The sequence below is a fragment of the Oryzias latipes genome, chromosome 21 (assembly GCF_002234675.1).
Source record: "Oryzias latipes chromosome 21, ASM223467v1".
In the NCBI taxonomy this organism is placed as follows: domain Eukaryota; kingdom Metazoa; phylum Chordata; class Actinopteri; order Beloniformes; family Adrianichthyidae; genus Oryzias; species Oryzias latipes.
In genome coordinates, this window is record NC_019879.2 from 16,240,188 (window position 1) to 16,260,661 (window position 20,474).

The 20,474-nt window shown below is 37.7% G+C and overlaps 1 protein-coding gene across 15 annotated transcripts in view; it reads right to left on the reverse strand.

Annotated features, from left to right (window-relative positions):
• The window catches only part of LOC101155555 (tensin-1), a 172,530-nt gene that overhangs the window by 75,979 nt on the left and 76,077 nt on the right, over positions 1-20,474 (reverse strand). The window contains exon 1 of one of the 15 annotated variants that reach the window (XM_020712934.2): positions 6,486-6,956. The exons of the other annotated variants lie outside the window; for them this stretch is intronic. Coding sequence (XP_020568593.1) covers positions 6,486-6,506 — 21 coding nt within the window. The 5' untranslated portion in view covers positions 6,507-6,956. Of the gene's footprint in view, positions 1-6,485; positions 6,957-20,474 lie in introns of those variants that run through there. 15 annotated transcript variants of the gene reach the window in all.

Genomic DNA, 20,474 nt, shown 5'->3' on the forward strand with positions numbered 1-20,474 from the left:
GATTTGTGATTTCAGCATGATGATAAAATAAATGGTGACTGATTTGACTTCATTTTGTTGGAGCTGGAAGTAAGCCATTTTCAATGGGTGGCATAAGACTCACTCAGTCCAGTTCTTATATACAGTTAATGATTCTAACAACTTACATGTTTGCCCCCCCCCCCCCCCCCCCCCCCCCCATTTTTGGAAAAGGTGACATCAGTTCTAACCAAGTACTTCAGAGCCAAAAAATACTGGCTTCCTCTTGAGCCGGATAAAAGCCAACAGGGAATGTCACACCGGCTTTTTTGCTTCTAGCTGTTGTCAGTTTTACAGAAAATGCCATCAAATGCCTACAATTTCAGAAAGATTAAAAAAAATGTCTGACTGTCTGATATCACAAAAAAGTCTAACATTTTTAAGCTACAGCTGTCAATCAAGTGATCTTTATCATTTCACTCCCTCCAGAGTACTTATGGATATCAAATATACAGAAACAAACATTTTTTTTTTAAATAAAATGCCTTCACCAACATTTAAGTGTTTTCAGTCATTTTTAAACTGCAGGGTTGTGAGGCGCAGATGTGAGTATTTCAGGAGTATTTTCATTTAAAACCAATGCCAGAAACACAGTGGTCTTAAAAATGAGTAGCCGCTCTCTGGATGTTTAATAAAGATAGATGTGATTTGCAGGATTTGCAAACTGGCTCAAGATGACGAGAAAGCAGCAGTCACTCAAACCAGCTCTCCAAATCCTCGCAGCAAATGAACTACAGCAGCAGCAGAAAACCACAGCAAACGGCACTTGTGTCAGCTGAGAACATGAATCTGAAGCAGAGGCTCACCCTAACCAAGGCTTACCAAACATGGACATTGAAGGGGAGGAAAAAAATGTTCTCCACTGCAACACTCACGATGGGCTCAGACATTTATCGTAAACTGCTGAACAAATATTAACGTCATAAATATTTACATTTCGGAAAGCAAGTTCACAGCTGCGATTCGCAGGTCGTGAAAACCAGGAGAGTAAAATTTCACTTCTAATCACAGGGAACCATATACAAGTTCATATCTTTCAGAAGGATACTGTACGGATGGAGATACAAATCTTGGACGAAAACTGTAGCTGTGAATTTCCAAGTGAGACAGCAGCCTGGGTCAAACCAGGAACCAGAGTTTCCTGTCTTTCTGTTTGAGACCCAGTCCTACTCCCCATCAATTAGCCATGGAAAGCAAACAATACAAGGGGTCCCTGGTAAAGGCAAGGAAACAGACTGCCTTCTCTAAACATTCCTCACACAGAAATAAAGACTTGATAAGAAAGAAAGAAAACAACTTCTCCACCCTTCTTAGCGCCTGCTGGGTTGGGGTTATGGACGCATGAAGTCATAAAGCTTTCTTCTCAGAGATCTGCTCAAAGCACACTCAGAACAAACACCATGGAGTAAAATTGGGTCTAATGATCAGTGTTAGTGGATAAAAACACCCCAAAAATTATTTTAAAACTTTGTTTGATGGAATCGTCATCTTCTGTAAACTATCCACGGGTAATATCAAACTGTCTTTTATAACTTGATACCATGTAGGAAGCTTTTTACATGAAAAACTGATTTTCTAGGAACTGTAAGCAACAACATCAGACCTGACCATCAACCTTGCAAAATTATGACACGTCAGATTAATTAAAACCGGTCCGTAGCCTAAAATAGGGTTGGAGACCACTGAACCAAAAAGTTGGAATAATTAAAACTTTTTCAAAAATGGCAATTGTTGAGAGTTTCAAACATCTTGTAAAAAACACTGTCATGCTTGAAAAACGTTTGCTTTAAAAAGTCACAAAAATCTTGTTTCAGTTATTAAAAAAAAACAAAAGAACCTAAAAAAAGACATTTTGACACACATTCATATTTAAAAAAGTTTTTTTAAACACATTGTAAAGTAAAGAGAACTTAGCTCATTAATATGGGACTATTATCTTGATGTAACCTGCATTTATTTGAAAAAGTGATTATTCCAAAAAGTTTTTACAAAATACTCAACCGATGTTATGTGTAAACATCTAAAAAAAAACTGCTTTTATGATGAAAAAACATTGACCTTTCATTATGAAAATGATCTGTGCAACAACAAAATCAAGATTGTGATCAAATAACTTCAAATCCATTTGCAACCTCTTTTGATTTTTTCATTATAGATGCATCATAAGTGTTTATTTTTTTAATGAAAGCAAATATGAGAAGGTTAATGGTAAACACTATCTTTTATTAAAGTACCAAAGTTCCACCTACCATCATAAAGTGGCACACTATTTTAAAAAATATGAAAAGCACATTTCATAATAATTGCACACATTCTACCTAGCCTGTTCTTTTTAATAGGACTTTTCGAAACCACAGCCTTCAAAATGTCAGTTTCACATAAATGAATATTGGACGTATAAAGGCTGCATTTATATATATATATATATATATATATATATTTTTTTTTTTTGTAAACCCTTCTAACCTCAGCATGTGAAGGCTAAAGAACATTTAAAATCTAAATAAATCTTTTAAAGGTCTCCACACAGCTAAAACATAATACCCATTCAGCTGAGTTTTGTTATAGGAGTCATTTTCAATAAGCGTCAAGCTGTCTAGAAAAAGCTGTGTTTCAGCTGAGGCCTTTGGCGGAATGTGATTATACAAAGTACGGATCGCATTTACTGATAAGGTTTGCCTCCTTACAAATGACGATGTGTCGTTTTCTGATCAAAAACCTAAAACTGCTTGTCAAATTCAAAGTCCAAATCAAACAAACAAGTGTGAAGAGCTGAAGGACAGGACCCCCTCCCCCTCTACTCCTGTCTCAGTGAATTCCATACGTATGCAAAAGAGAAGCATGTTCAAGAATGGGCCATTATGCTAAATCTGGAACTTGATTGCTTGGAGTCATTTAAAAGATTATCCATAATTACATGTTTTACAATAATTTTCTGCTTTTGGAAAGTCACATTAGGAGAGTATCAGGCATAAATGGTCCACATTGACTTTGTGCAGCTTATTTTAACCTCACATTGGGCATTTCTTTGACCCAAAACAATCAGACAAAGCTTCTTATTATGTCTAATCAGCCTTTTTTTCACAGCTTACATTACATCGTCTTTATGAAACACTTTTATGCAAAGCCACTTACAGATTTCTTGCTATTTAGGGCCACTTAAAGTTCAATGTCTTGCTCAAGGACACAGTCACTGCTGTTATGGCTGATTTGAAACCCTGACTCACTGATGGCAGATGTCTGCCCTACTCGCTAAGCTACAGATGCCCCATTATACAAAGACTCACATAAGTCCATCAGTGCTGACATAGGGCTCTGTGTGTTGTCCAAGGCTCAAACCAGCAACCTTCCAGTTGAGAGAAAAACCCTTCAGCCTTAGCTCACCATGAGTTCTACATATACATACTAACAAAACTTTGTGTTTGTTATATCCTTTATTTTATTTGTTTTCAGTGTAGTATCGAAAAGCTAAAGGATATGGACCAAAGAAAACTAAGACAACCAACAACTGTCAAGATCCATTAGACCAGAAAAAGAAGTTGTTACCATGGTGCACATTCGTGAGAATTGATTGGGCTGGTGACCTTTTAATGCGGCCAAGACTCAGACAATTGGTCAGAGGGGTTGATGGTAGATTTTTCCAAGGAAACCATTTAGTTTTTCATGTTTGCTTCTATTATTTACGATGATCTACAGAGAGGGGAACTGACAGATAAATCAATCTTTATTCATTGTATAAAGCACAATATAAGATAAAAATATTAGCATAAATCGATGAGTAGATGCAAGCAGATAGACATGAATTTTAAGGTCACTCAGACACCACAGCGATTTTTAACGCCACCTGGTGGACAGGTAGTAGGGAATTGCTACGTTAAAAAAACCAATGTGACAGTTTAAATATAGAGGCTCCTCAGTAATCTTAAAAAAGGATAAATAAGCTCCTAGCTACCCTTTGAATGCTAGCTGCTGTTATCATGTGGTGGACTTTCCTATAATAACACAAGATTGTAGGAGCATGGTAAACAAAATTTCGGTTTTCATACTTTTGTTTATGTTTATATGCATAGATTATTCTTAAAAAGAATACTGGGCGACTTAAACAGAAGCTTAAGGTGACAAAATATACAACGCCTCTGATAACTGCAAAGCTTTCTGTTCTCCTTGACTGGACACAATTAATTATCCTAAAAGCCCAAGTTAAGCCATGGTTGCTCTGGCTCGGCTATAGATTATTTACATTTCTAATGTAGAACAGATCTACAGTTTGTGCCAACAGTGACTCCAGAGGACAAAGAGTGTATGCTGCTGTGCTCACACTGCAGCTCTGCAGACTTTAGTGGACATACAAAAGAATACATCAGTTCTCTTCAGTATAAGAGGCCTTATGTGGATTAAATGTAAGTCATCTATTGATCACATTTAACCCTTGTGCTATCCTTGGCACTTTAACATTGGGAGTTGGGTCATCTAGACCCCACTAGACAGTGCGCTGAACCTTTTTCCTTCAATGATTTGTGAACCTCACTGGTGTCCATGGATTACATGAAATTCTATTCACTTTTATCCACCTTTGTCATGGTAGGAAGAACACGTCAATGTAAGGGTGGGGTCATAGGATAGCACAAGGGTTAAAGCTAATTTCACATATACAATATGGTTTTTCACAATAACTCTATTAGTCAGAAATGTTTTCCTTTTAACCTGGTAATTCAAGAAGTTAAGTTGCATACGGACTACATGCACACAAACTTAAACATAAATGTATACTGTTGTAAAGAAGAATGACATCAGTAGATGAGCATTAGAATTCATTGTGGTGATTTTTTTTTTTTAATGGTCTATGGACTGCTGCCTAACCCCTGATCTCATAAACCCACATACGCACACAGTCGCTCAACACACACCTTCCCCATTCTCCCTGCCCCTCCTCTGCCCCCGCCTTTTCTTTTAACCGGTGGGAGTGTATTCAATAATGATGACAAATGTCTCCTCTCAAATCCAGTCTGGCATGGAATCCCCTGTCTGGAGATGTTCACCATTCCAAACCAGGAAGTGTGTGTGTTGCTCACTCTTAAGGCTCATATATCTGTCCCATTAGTTTAGAAAAGTCTCGATTTGAACACTAAAAATTGAAAATATTTATTTTATGTTTTTATGAAAAATTGAACACAAGCAGCTGCTGATTAGTAAACCGAGTAATTAAACTACTTGTGTAACTACAGCAACACTGGCATGTGTATAAGGTTTTTTTTTCCTTTTTCTTTGCTCAGTCATGGCCAAGGGTCGGGTCAAAGGTTTTTTATTCAATGACCTCAGCTATAGCCCAAATGCTTCACAGAGGACAATCCTTGACATGCTTTTAATCCACATATCTACACCTAATTTTAAGAAAATACCATAGTATTTTAAGCTATTCTTCATTGGTGCGTTTATCCTGAATGATAATATATGTCATTGCAAAAAAAGCTGACAGAAATACAGCTAAAGTCTGGAACACTGGGGCAAAAATGATCGTCATCATTTACAAAACTTCACATGTTGTAAATAACACACTAAGTAAGCAATAAAATTGATGCACAAAGCTAATCTGGAGTCTTAGAGTGATGATAATGAAGCAGCAGATTCACCCCGCCACTGCATACTAAGAGAACCACTTAACTTTAGTGCTCTAATGTTCTTACTGGAATCCGACCGTGCTGTTTTTTTGGCAGCTGGAAGAATCTAGCGAGAGTTAGCTCACTCCCCTACATAGTGACAGCTGCCAGAGCACAGCTGTCCTTGCAGAACTGCTCAAAAATGTGTTCTCACTTTTGATTCCTTTTTCTTTTGCCCTTCTGGTTGAGGTAAACGTGAGGGAACCACCCTGTACAAATTTTCCCTAAACCGCTGTGGGGTTTTCTTACGCCTGAGGTGATGCTTTCTGTGCAACAAATTTTGCCATACGTTCTGTTGAAACACGGTTGTACCCAGGAATCCCTATAGAGACTGCCGGCATGCTTAAAGTGAGCCTTGCTTTTAAAGGGTAATTCCTTTTTGTCATTTTCTTTCTCAAACAGCAAATTCTAACTGCAGGCTAAAACCAAACCAAGAGAAACCGCCACTGCTGACATGACCGAGGGCCGGCAACCTCGTAGTAAGCCGGAGACCACACACATACACAATAAACACAAGCAGTCCTTACATTAGATTATGTAAACACATGCAAGTGCTGCACAAATACAGCATGCAAAGTCTAATTACATGCTCAGCCATGCACAACTTGTACTATAAGCATATGGCAGCAAAATCCTACATTCTGGTAAATGAAACTTGTGGGATACCAGAGTATGCAGTAAAAGGCATCTCAAAGAGCAGAGGAGCCTCACTTACTCACAGCAAAATGTGAAGTAACATGTGACAGCACCTTTGGCTTTTTCTGTGCCAGAAAAAGTCGACGCAGAGACTGGGCTCAAACAGCCACTTACCTGAAATACAGCGGTGGCCATCCTCTCTCATTCAGTATGCCGCTCTCACTCTTTGGCTTCTCTCACAGTGTTTTACTGCTGCATCGTCCCTTGCCTGCCTCCCCCCTCCCCTCCTCTCTGTGCGGCGAAGAGCTTTTCGCCGAGCTCAAAGCAGATGCTTACAGCAAAAATCCACTCACTGTTACCTTGGCGCAGCGAGGAGCTGGAGGAGTGCGCAAGTGTGTGTCAGAAGGAGAGAGTTGGATGTGTGTGAATGGGTGTTTCAGGATTTAGGCTAATAGAGCTGGTTGGTCTCTCCCACACGCTCAGCCCTCCTCCAAGAAATTGAGCACAAAAAAAGTCTAAATAGTCTTAATGTGAGCGGAGAGAAGTGCGGCCAAGGCAAATCCTAACATCCCACGACTGGAGACGGCGCAGTGCAGCTCAACAAGCAGGCAAAGTTCCCCTTTCTTCCACTGCCTGAGTTTTCTCCTCCCTCCCGTTCACAGCATTACCCCCCCCTCTCTCTCTCCAAATGAGGAGACACATATGTAATGAGAAAAGGAGCATGAAACACTGGAGTGAAATTCCTAGGAAGCTCAAGAGCTCGAGAAACTAAAGCAGACGTTTTTCTTTTCTTTCACCGTCTTTTTCTCACACACTCTCTTCTCTCAAGCTCATTCTTCACTCTGATCTTGTTATCGGCTTCTCAAGTTACAGGTTAAATATGACCCCCCCCCATACCACCACCTACCCTTTTGTTGGACACACTCACAGATCAGTCATGTGGTTTCTTTGCTGCAGTAATAAAAGGAAAATGCACCAAAAATAATGACTTTTACCAAAAGAAAGCAGTAAATCATCCTGTTTTTATCCCAAAAACATTTATATGGCAATGCTACTCCGAAATATTACAGGTGGGTCAAGTTTAAGGCGGCATGGTGGTATTGTACGCAAACTAAAGGTTTTTATAATTTTTATTAAACTTTGAAAAACACCACATCCACCATTTCCATCCATACATTCATAACTAATTGCACGTTAGGGAACCCTTTAACACCTTTCTTAACTCTTTCGACTATTAAAACTCTTCATTTTTTTTTTTTTTTTTTTTTACTTGTCCTGTCCAACAGCTAGGCAGACAAATGAGAGCTGAGGGCCTCTTGGGTTGGACATATTTTACTTTAACAAGAGGGGTTATTAATCTTCAGACAAACCAAAGGTATGTCTGAATAAACCCCTTTTGTAATTGAGGCCAAACTTTATTAATTTCAAACATGTCTGAAAATCTTTGGTGTTGGACCGGACGGAAAAGGAAAGAGGGGAAGAAGAGAGAGGGACGTTAGAGAGAGGGGGGGTAGGGGGTGATAATAGGAGGGGAAGGGGGATAAGACCATGAAGCAGCATAAAGCAACAAGTTTACTGGTTGTTAATCATTATGGTAAGGTTTAAATGTAAAAAAAAACAAAAAAAAAGGGCGGAGCCTGTCCACACACACACTCAAATGTTATAAACACACCTGTTAGTTGCGAAAATATCCACCTGTCGACATGTACACAAAACAGATAGTGTTCACACGCATACTTATGCCTTAAAACCAACTAGTGTGAAATATTTCAGTCATTCAGTCTGTTGAGCTAACACCTGTGCTCAGGTGAGTGTTTATGTTCTTCTAAAATGGATGGTGGAACGTGAAAAGAAGGAGGGAGAGTGCCCAGCCATCCCCACCCCAAGACCCCCACCGCAGCAGCAGCGGCAGCCGGAATCCCCCCAACGCCACACGGGAAGCCGGCACCCCGGGGACACAGCCGCCGTTGCAAAGGGGCCCGTACCCCCCACCAGGGAAGAGGCAGGGGACAGATGGAATTAAAACTCTTCAGGCATTTACACAATTTACAAAATTACAATTTCCGGAGAAAATCGGCTTTGCGCCGATATGCAGCACTTAATGAAGTGCTTACGTAATCAACATAAATCAGTGGATTCTGTCACGGAGAAAAGCAGCTTTTGATGGTATTACAACACTTAATAATAAGTTGCATATCTTTGCAAAGGGGATATGTGTGTGAATGGGTGTTTTAGGGTTTAGGCTAATAGAGCTGCTTTATTCCATGACAGACTCAGAAGATTTAGGTTGATAAGTTGCATTATGCCATTAGGTGTCGTCTGAGACATCTCTGATGTCAAAGACCCCTTCCAATGAAAATTGTGTTTTTCGTGTAACATGTTTCTTGTGGTATTTTTCTTATGATAGAGGACACATATTAAGAAAATAAAGTTGTAATTTGCATGTCTGAGTTTTCTTTATTTAAATCGCAGTGAATCCATTGTACAAACTACAATGAGCAGGCCACAAGCTCCCTGGTCCACTCACTTCTGATGCATCTACTTGTAGATGACTAGATCCATGTACATCTTTGTTTTCCTCATCCGAGCTGGCATATGGCTTAAAACGGGATAGCTCCAATATTGCTTGCCATTTTTGTTGCACTGGTAATGTTAGATTGGGGTATAAGGGGCTGTAAGCCAACAGTCCCATTATCACCTCAGAAGTGTATTTCTAAACAAGAACATCCGATCTGCAGAAACTATGTCCTAGAAAATGACACAGGTATTTTATATAAAATAATCATACTTAAAAGACTACTGGAATGCTTTCACTTAAAGATCAAAAGATGACCAGAGTGGCACTTTAAAGGGTTAAGGTTTCTTGGTTAAGGTTAAGGTTTTTTGGATAGATTTTTAGCAAATCATCTCATCATCTTCGTAACGAGTGCATATTATTCTCAATACGAATGTCTAGTGCACACCTGAAGAAGGAAGAGTTTCGATGTTCAGTTGCTATAAAACAAAATAATGTCTATTACCTCATTCTCATTAATATATGTGATGGTCTGATGGAAGACCGGCAAGAAAGATGAGCTGGACGGTATATGCCAACAAAGTGTAACAAAGATAGTCTCCTCATTGGAATAAAACAGAATCAGAGCAAAAGAAGCTCTTAAATTTTGCTTCACGTAAGGAATAATCACACATTGGCTGAATATGATTCACATGTAATCAAAATGCTCTCCATTATTGTTTTATTAAGTTAAAACCAGAAAAAAACATGCTGTTGGTGCTGCTGCTGTTGTGTTTAAAGTATTTTTAGTAGTAACACATCAACAAATAATCAAATATACTATTAATGGATTAGGGAGAAGAAACTAGGAAAAGCACAAAGTATAAAATGCTGCTTTTTATGAATTTTAGTTGGGATTAACCTTTATTAAAAGTATTTGGAGATCCAGCTTTGAGTGACAGATCAAAACATGACTTCAGCTGCAGACATCAAGATTCAAACATGTTTTGCATTTATTCAAATCTATGTCTGTTAAAATGCTCCGTTCTGGGTTACAGCTTTGCTTAAAAAGACTATAAAACCACTTAAAATGCTTTGCTTAAAGATTAAAACTGTCCTTTAAACCAGGAAGTAACACCATAAAGTAGGCAAAAATGTGGCATTATGTGTGAAGTATTACAATATTAGGCATTAAAAAAGATGTTCAAATGCTGTATAAATTGGCTTTAATTTGAAATGAATCATCAGGCCATAATGGGTTCAAAGTTAATTGGTGAGTTTAATGTTCAACAGAATTTATATTGTATCTATTTAGCTCTTAAAGTGCACTGTAATGTCAATAGAAAATGAAAAATTTGGATTGTAATTTGTTTTTGAGCTACCATCATCCTTCAGAGACTTTGCCAATCAGTAGAAAATAAATGGAATACAAAAACAACCAATTTTGTACTAAAAGAAAAAAAGAAATTTTGGTCATTAAAATTCTAAATTCCGACAGCATTTTAGCTCTATATACTCTGTTTAGTCATCTGCAAAAATGACTGTATTTTAATGAGTAAAAATGATGGTTATTGCCTAAAATAAACAGGAGGAACTGTTTAATTATAGTCCGCTAATTGACTCCATGCTGATTATACAACCTACATCACAAGTAAATGGCACACTGGTGAAAAACAAGTATGTTGTGGGCTGTCATATTCATCAAGACAAAACTAAACACTACAAAGCAAACCAGCTTGAATTGGTTTTGGAAAATCAAGCTGCACTTTCAAAGTTGTGTTTTTAGCTTTTTTGGGAAATGACTGCTATTTTATATCATCTTAAATGGTCTTCTAAAAATCAAAAACACTAGCAGGAAGTCAAAAGCCTCCCCATCAATTATCCGGTAGCAGACAAAGGGGCATTAGTGAGGAATGTGTGTTACAAATTTGTAGCACATTAAGAATAAGTGCCTTACAGTGTAAAAAAAAACAGCCACCGTCTTTGATGTTGCAAGGAAGTAATACCATGAAGAGCAGCTTTTAAAGCAACACCTTTAACTGAAATTTTTGGTCTCCAGATGTCGACACTGTAAGCACCATTTAATTCGCCGTTAATGACAAAGAGCCAGGAAGGAAGGCGGAGCAGGTAGAGAGGCACCGTGTGGTTCGTGGCAATAGAACAACATGTTTGTTTATAACAGGTTAGCACTTCAACACTGGCAACAAGCATGCAGGCTGAACTCTGTTGACGTGGGAATTCCCTTAATTTTTTTTTTTATGTCTGTTGGTCTGCAATTTTATGTCCTGGAAGCCTCGTCTAACAGGCAGAGCATTCTTTGTGACATAACTGTGCAGACGTACAGTTAACAGTTTTGAAATTATAAAGCTTGGGAATGTTATTCATCTGTATTAGAGACACAGATGAATAACATGTTTCTCTTGGACTAGTCCATTTTATGTGTTCCGGCTTTTATTCCTGTCACTTTTTCTTGGTTGCTTTTTGTATTGGCACATACACCGCCAAAGATGACTATCAAGATAGTCATGCTATAATTATTATTTTTATTTTATTTTTCCAAGCAGTTAAGATAGCTCTGGATCTCTTTTACTTAAAACCTGCAGAAGTCCTGCTGACTCTAACTCCCGATGTTGTTTGAAACGCAAAAATACCGCTAAAACGTATGTTACTGTGACTACACCAACTCCTAACCTTGTTAGAGACAAGAAAAGAAAAACTGTGACCACATTAGCTTATCAACAATAATACCCCACCCAAAAAGTGCCATGTACCTCTTAAAACCCCTTTGACACCAGTAAGCAAAATCAGAATTCATTTGTATATATGGCACTCCAGATTATAGGATGCACGCACTCATTTTGTAAAAAAAAAAAAAAAAAAAGCTTTTAATGGCAAAACTTCCTTAATAGTAACTTTCCATTAAGATGTAGCAACTTGTTTTAAGATTAAAAATCCTGGAATATCTTTAGATTTGAAAAAAACTTGTATTTTAAGTGTTGTCTCTAAATTAAACCAGCTTTTACTTTATAACTTTAAGCGGAAGTTTAATGGGGAGCTTGTTTGAAGAAAGAGGACTTACTTGATTTAGGGGAAACTGGAAAGTTTTTTTTTTACTCTTACTTAATTCTTGAGACAAATGTATCATAAAATCTGTACTTCAAATTACCATAACAGTATATCCAAATATGAGTGCTTATAGCTAATTTTAAGATTTGTTTTTGTCTTAAAACAACAGGAAATCCCAACTTATTTAAAGAGATCTTACTAGAACTAATTTGTCAAGTTACATTGCCAGACTTTTTTCACTACTTACAGATGAAAAACATCTTCTATCCTATATTTCCTAACTTGTTTTGAGAAGGACAGTTTTTTGCAATGTAATAAGAAGACAAATGCTCCTTTATAATAATAAGAGAAAGTGGAAAACTAAATGTACAGGCTTTTATTATTGTATTTTACTGTAGCATGTGAAGTTACATGACAAAATAACTGGCTGAAACGTGAAAAAAAAAGAGTTCAAGAGTCTAATAATTCTGACTCAGGCTTTCCCAAGCAACACCAGGACTGAGTCGACCTCTGTCCCCCTGGAATCAGTGGAACGTTACATCAACACCCACCAACCAGACTGAAGAAAGGGGGAGGGGGGGTCTACATTTTCAAACTGAGTCATTTAATGTTGGGAAAAAGTGGCTAAATGTCCTCTCTTATTAATTAAATACAGTTACAGCCCCTCAACCTGAAACAGTTGACCCACTGTGACGTTTTACAGCATGCACAGCGTTTGCATTTTTGTAAAAATGATGAGTTAACATATGCAATATTCCCAAGCCAGTTCTTCCCTTCATTAAAGCCTGGCTTTCCCATCACTGTCTCCTTCCTAAACTTGGCTGCCTGCTGACATTCCTTCCAGCAGCGGCTCTTGATTACTCCATCATGTTCAGGGCTGGGTGTTCCTGTTTGTTTTCTCTGCTGTATCTATGCGCTGTTCACCTCCATACACTTACTGAATGCGTGGCCGCAAGCCACTGCTACTTGCACAAACTTGCTTACACATCACGGGGATGACAGACTGTTGTGTTTGGTCTTCATAAAGCTATGAGATTAGTAAAGCTATGTTTACGTGTTAGATGGGAAAATAACTGAACTGAACTGAAGTAGGTGTAATTATTTACACTGGGTTCACACACTAAGTGATCCCTCTTTGTAATGTGTCTGAGATTTCCATCTCTTTTTCACAAAACGGCACCCCTCCTCCCTTATTCTCATGTCTAAAATCTGTGTGTTACTAATGTAGTCTGGAATTCTGGTAATGATGCAAGGGAGGTGGGAATGTGTGAGTTCCTACATCCATGAGACAACTGCTTAGTGAGCTTGAGCATGGGGTTTAAAAAATGAATAATATTGACTTGTCAAATTAAATCATTTGATCTCTTAAAATAAATTTTGTTCATGTTTTTCAAGCAAAAAAGCAGTTTCTTGTGAAAATTAATTTTCATACTAATGAGAGTTCCAATCTCCTTTTGGTTGTTTTGGTGAAATGAGTTTTGAAATTCCCATCAAAACTAGTGTTAGAACGGAAATTTGAAAAATGAGTATTTATTTACTCAAATCATGGTGAATTGAAAAAAATCAAACTGTTAACTTGCCAATCAAGTTTCTGCATTCTGATGTTGATACCTGGCCAGGGCAGATAAGGTTAAAACCTTATTTTAAGACATTTAAGACATTTTACCAGGTTTTAAGTCATAACTTATCTCTGCTCTACATCTTATCAAGGCTTTTCTTAAAATCAGCACAGTTTGATATTTGTTTGTCTCATTGGGAACTAGGATCAAGAAATAAGGAAATTATTATTAAAGTGAGCCTAAATCTTTTTGATCCATACCCTTCACAATTAAAAAACGTGATGTAGGACAAAAAAAAATTCAAATTGCACTTCTATTTTTGGTTCACTTAGTAGGATGTTATTGTAAAGTTCAATAAATGTTGACACGTTAGACTAGCATTGATTTTCATGAAACATATATTTGGATTTATGTTCTCAGAATAAGTGCTAGTTTTAGATTTTATGAGGATTTATTCAGATGGGCCAACTTGTACTAAGATCGTATTTGCACTTTGTTTATATTTCTCTTAAACAAGTCATTTCCACTTGTTACACTAGTTTTTTGTTAATGCAAAACTTCAATTTGGTGCTTAAAACTCAAAAATTACAAATCATTTGCTAAGAACTAGCAAAAAAAAGTTATCATTGGTTATTATTGTATGACATTCAATTAGAAGTAAATCTAACAATTAGCTTTTTTAGCTTAATTTTTCTTTTTTAAATTATTGTGTGGAACTCCTTGTTGTTAGATTCTGATCTATAATTCCAAGATTTCTTGTAAAGTAAAAGTGACTTGCTGCTGTGTTTTTTTTTTTTTTATATTTTGAGGCTTCCTATTTTTGCAGTGTGATCATTTTTGAATGTCTCAGTTCTACTATATCAAAACAGTAGTCACATTAACCCTTGTGCTATCCTAGGCACTTTAACATTGGGAGTTGGGTCATCTAGACCCACTAGACAGTGCGCTGAACCTTTTTTCTTCAATGATCTGCGATCTTCACTGGTGTCCATGGATTACATGAAATCTTTCCACCTTTCCTTTGTCATGGTAGGGAGAACACGTCAATGGAAGGGGGAGTGATCTAAGATAGCACAAGGGTTAATATGCTGCTTCAAAATTGCAGCAAAGTTGAAACCAGAGGCCCAAATACCAAAATTAGGACTTTTCAAACAACTATCAAAAGATTTAGTTATGTTCCTACAAATACTCAGTGTCAAAAGAAGGAGGGCTGAGGAACGGGCATGTGGTCTGTCCTGTGACTGCTAACTCAATTAGCCTGAAAGTCGCTGGCAGGGTCTGCATTTGATCAACAGGAGCTGCTATTCTTGCAAACAGTGCATGTAGTTGCAGCAGGGTATGTATGTCCTTTGGCACATTTGGATCTATCTTTCACTGCATTTCAATTTTCACACCAGTATGATTTTGGTATTTTTGTTTGTTTGTTATCTTAACAGTGCCCTTCCCCTGTCAATCTAGGCACACGTGCTTGGCAGGGTCACAGCTTGGACAAGTTGAAAGTGAATGAATTCCAACCTACTGACATGATAAGAAGCAACAGTTATCATTTTATCAAACAATACTGTACATCCAAAACAAAACTGCAGATTAATGCATAACATTTTTATAGCAAAAATCCAATAAACTGCCCCTCTGCTTGACTTTGGTCATTTGTTTTGGTCTGCACTAAAGGTTGCTTCCTGAGCTAATCTGCTCATATGGGCCTGAGAAAACGCTCAACTCAACTCTGACAATCAAACTCTTGTCTGCCTAAAATTGAGAAGCTGGGTTCCCCTGCAAATTAATCTTAGTTAAGTTCACCGACGGTGTGAATGCAAAAGAACTATTCAGCAAAATGTTCCTAAAGTGGCTCAAACCCCCTAAACGTTGGAAAATGTCTCATCAATAAACATGATGCAGTAGTTTGTTTAAAATGTGTTTAATTAAATACCGGTAGTATGATAGTCAAAGAAACTAGCAGGACTAAGTAAGGATTTACATCTTTTTCTGTCCTTGACAGCTTGTTTGTGCAACACCGCTCCCAGACCAGCAGCTGCTTTGTGGTTTGGTCTGTCCACGAGAGGCCAACCAAAACCAAATGAAGGTGTGAAATCTTTAAATACCCAACTATCTGAAAACCAACTCTCCCACAATACCCAAGTGTAACATTTTTTAATTGTCCGTAACCCTTGTGCTATCTTAGATGACCCCACCCTTACATTGACGTGTTCTCCCTACCATGACAAAGGTGGATAAATGTGGAAAGATTTCATGTAATCCATGGACACCAGTGAAGATCACAAATCATTGAAGAAAAAAGGCTCATCGCACTGTCTAGTGGGTCTAGATGACCCAACTCCCAATGTTAAAGTGCCTAGGATAATACAAGGGGTTAAAGATGTGTAACAAGTCTCTACAAATGTGAAGAGGCATAAATCAAATTATGCTTATATTAGTTTTTCATGTAAAATATTTCATATGATATTTTTTATATAATCACCAGTGTCCATGGAAATGCCAGTGTACACAAATATTACCAAGAAAAAAAAAAGTACCACTATGTGATCTAATGATAAGGTAAGAGGATAAGTCTGTCATCTGAGCGATAACAATTTAGCATGACCTCAAACATCTTAACAAACTAATGCTGAAAAATGAAGAAATCACAACATTAGGATGATTAATTATGTAGAGGTGTAAAGAGAGGAAAATTCCTGTTTTTATATATTCAAGTCTGTTTTTCTCCAGCATTTTATCTTACCTATGTCAACTAACGTACATTAATTGGTGCAATCTACAAAAAGATCCAAAAAGAAAGCTTTACATGAATGCAGGCTTTTTCAAACACAACCCCAAACTTGCCCTTAAAAGACCAAAAACACTGTAAAACCAAAACTTGCGTGCCCTATGAAATCTGTATATGTTGTTTGCATAAAACAGCACAGAGGCTGGCAGCTGCTGAAGTCCTCCCCAGTTACAGATCTAAATATTGTTATGCTGACAAGGGGCAGGCCTGCTGCAAACCTGACGAACTACTGAAAAAATGCGCCTCGCATCTGTGCATACAGGTGTTTGAATGTGCCAAAGCTTTGAGAGCAATAAATAACCCAAGAAGGGCGTAGCGTCTTATTCTTTGCCACATCAAATAATTTATATCTTTGGGTGATCGCTCAGACATGTTGAAAATGTTGGAAAAGCTGCACCTATGCGTACAAGCCAGAATAACTTTTTTAATTTATTTTAGAGTTTCTTTTTTGAGTTAATCCGTAAAGTCGCAGTTTTATCTTGTTTTTATGTTCATTTAACAGTTTCCAGTAGCTTTATGTTTTTGTTAGCAAAACATCAAATTTGAGAAATATTTTCCTACTCAGCAGATGGAAAGGCCAAAAAGAGAGAAACATTTTTAGATGAACAAACATGATGGCCTAAGCCGAACCATATCCATCAGTGAAACAGCCTGCTGTAAGTCAAACATGGTGTGTTCAGAGAAAGGAACTGAAGGGGTCACAAACAGCAAATGTGAAATAACAGACTAGGACATGGAGAGGAGCCAAAACAAACAAACACGCCAGCGATTTCTCTACGCTTTCAAAACATGGAGTCTGAGAATTGCAAGAGCTGCTTCAAGTGAAAACAAGTGCTTTGTCATTTCAGAGAAGGAAACTGGTGAGAAGCCTGGGTGTGCTGCCCGCTTTCTCAGACCTCGTTCCTCATTAAGGGTGGGACGTAGTAGTTTCCCTCTAAAAACACTTTTGAAAAGATATGACGAGTCAGTGTAATACTATACAGAACATGTTTAAGTGGATTTCTGAATTTCAGTGCCTCTACCTCATAAAACTTTAGAAAAGACCAGCAATCACTTATTTACTTACCTTATTTCATTCATGTTAAACATAACAAACTTTTCTACCTTTACCTGTGTCACTGGAATTTTTTTTTTTTTACAAAATAATATAGCTAGCTTGCAAAAATGCAAAGTGTGAAGCTTATAACTAAAACCGCATGCTGCCAAAAAACACTTTGGCATGCTCCTTTAATCCAATCTAATCTAAAAATGCGCTTGCAATCATTTTTGTGCCAATTCAAACAGTTCTTTGGATAAGACCCCTTCCCTTTATCACTTCTTGTCCTTGTCTGCTACAAGTTGCCTCACCCACACAGGTTTCATTTGATTGGTTAACTTCCCAGGCTATCCTGTGGTGATGTCTTTTAACTGGCTTAAGGTTTTTGAGGCTTGACCTCTGCCATTTTCTTGCAAAGAAACTTTGCAGGGCTAGATCAATACAAGAAGCCCCTTCTGAATAGGTTTGAATCTATTAAAAAAAGTTTTGTGGACTAGAGTTTTGCCTCTAAGTTGTGGATGGGACTGTTGGCGTGGAGCAACGCCACCACCCCCTTCCCCTCCCCGTTGCGTTACAGCCCCAGGCTGTTTGAGTCTGTCCCTGCTGCCTGCCTCCTTTTTCCTCCTACTGCACAGGTGCAGGTGTTTCATAATCGGAAGACTCAGATATAAAGATCCACCATAAAGAGACTCTTGTGCTGGTCTGCATGCCATGTCCAGGCCTGGCGCTGCAGCTCTGCCTATCCTCTGCTCCCCTGCAGGCACTCATCTGTTTGGTATCTGTTGGTTTGGCTTCATTTTTCAAACAAACACTTGTACTCATGCAACAGCACATTGTCAGGTTTTCTGTTATTTTGGTTGTTTCTTACTCTTTATATATCTATTAAAAGTACATTGAGTGCTGTTACAATCCAGAGCCAGTTGTAACACTGAGATCTCAGAGAAGTGAGCTTGTGGCCCACCCAGTGAAATTTCTACGTAACAATAAGCTCTTTTTTCAAATTGAATTAATTCATCTGCTTCTGATTCACAACAACTCTAATAAGAAAAACTCAGAAATGCCATTTTAATCTTAATTTTCTTTGAATATGTCCTTCATCATCAGAAAAATACTACAAAAACATTTCATCTTAGGGGATCTTCAACACATCTATAATATTTGTAAAGGTTTCTGCATGTGGAGATTTTGTCTTTTGAAGGTTATTTTTTGAACATAACTCCCGCAATTAAAAAGGGAGTGAAATGTTGCTATTTCAAAAATTGGCAAAAAAAATTATATTTTATGCATTGCTAGATTTTATTTTAGATAAATGTGGCAAATTAAGAGAGGTAGTTGTTAAACCAGAAGAAACTGCTTCAAATTTATACTGAAAAAAAAGAGAATTAATGCTTGACTTTGAGAGAATGCCTATTGCAAATAAAATATAATTTCAACACAATATATAGCTGAGAATGCATAAAATCTCACAAAACTCTCAATTTCCTTGGGACTTGGAACTATTTAACAAATAATTTATGCTAAATCAATTGTGAAAAGCTCTAAAATCCAAAGAATGTTTCCCAATGAGTTTGAGCACATTCGAGCAAAAAAGGTGTAAACAGTTGAAAGGATAAACACAGATAAAGTCATTCTTCCCTTTATTTTGATGATCTAATCTACTGTTATTGGATCCTTCCTGTCTTCACCCACATGACAAATTTCACCAACAAGATCGAACACATTTTTCACATCCATCTACGAGTAAGCAGGCATGAAGGTGGGGACACAATTTATTTGCAGTTACAGGTTAAATTTAGGGCACATTAATCATGTTTCCAGATTTGAAACTGTTTACTTGAGAAACCTGTTCTAGCTTTGTCTTTAGGATTAGTTATGAGGAGCTGACAAAAAATAAATGGAAAAAAAAGGAAAATACGTTTTTCTTTTTTTTCTTTTTAATGAGAAAAATACTTAAAAAAGGTATCCTGCTTCTTTTAGGGAGCTGATAGCAATCATTCTTGACCCTGCAACAGACACTCCCTTATTTTTCATCTCAGGCTTGTTAGCAAATTGCTTCCTGGCAAATCGAAGACAAATTCCTGCTGAATTGTTTAGAAAAGGAAATGCTGCTGTGATTTTGACAGAAAGTTGCAACCGTGTGTGCAGCAACCGACTAGATTCCTTCAACCGCTCCTCCCACAAGTTCTGACCTCAAGCTTCCTGAAATTCAAATGATACAAATGCTTTGAGCGTTGCAAATCATTATACGTTGATCTTCAGTGCAGCTATGCACCATATGAATGAGGAGAAATGCAGCTTCGTGCATTTTTCCTTTGTCTGCATTCACTGTTCTCAAGATTTATTGCTAGTCGCTGCTGGAAAAGAGACAAACAAACTCAAATACTTCCATTCCACCCTTTATCTTTAACCTGTTAGGCAGTAAAGGTAATCTTTAGGGTTGGTGGTTGGAGATATCCAATTTAGATTTATTTTCAAATGGCAGCATTAGTGAAACAATGCTTCGAATTTTGTTGCTGCTCCCTAAAGGCCCACTCCGATCATCTCCTGATGTATTTTCAAAGCGTTCCCAGTGGTATTTCAACTATGATTAAGCCAATTTTAGCCAAGGTGTGGGTGAAGCCATTAGAGCAACCCCCCAGCCCTCCTATCATCACCCATAACTCTGTTTTTAAATGCTCTCCTGCTAGCTTACAGCCCCTCACACCCCCTACCTAACATTACCAGTGCAACAAAGATGACGAGCATTATTGGAGCTATCCAGCCGTATAGTTTTGATCCAGATACAAGCTCAGAAGGGGAAAACAAAGATGTACATCTATTTGTCTACAACTGGATGCATCAGGATGAAGTGCATTTGGGACTTTGTGGGCTGCCGCTTGTATTTTATACATTAAAAATCTTTTTCAAACAGTCATTTTTTTCTGTTCCTGATTTACAACAATTTGAATGAAGAAATACTCAGAAATGCTAGTTCCATCACTCTTATTCTTGTTCCATCACTGTTTTTCAACATCATGAATGGAAAAAGTGAGTGTATTGTTTTGTATTTTATGTGTTCCAACTGAACAATGTTGAAAGGTATTGTGACTAAAGTTTGACCTATCTCTGCAAAGGCTGCTAATGACAATTAAAACACACTTCACTTGAAAAACTCAACGTGTCTGACCAATCGCTTGCCTCTTGGCCACTCCAGGCATTCTGGGTGGTGTAGTGATACCACAGT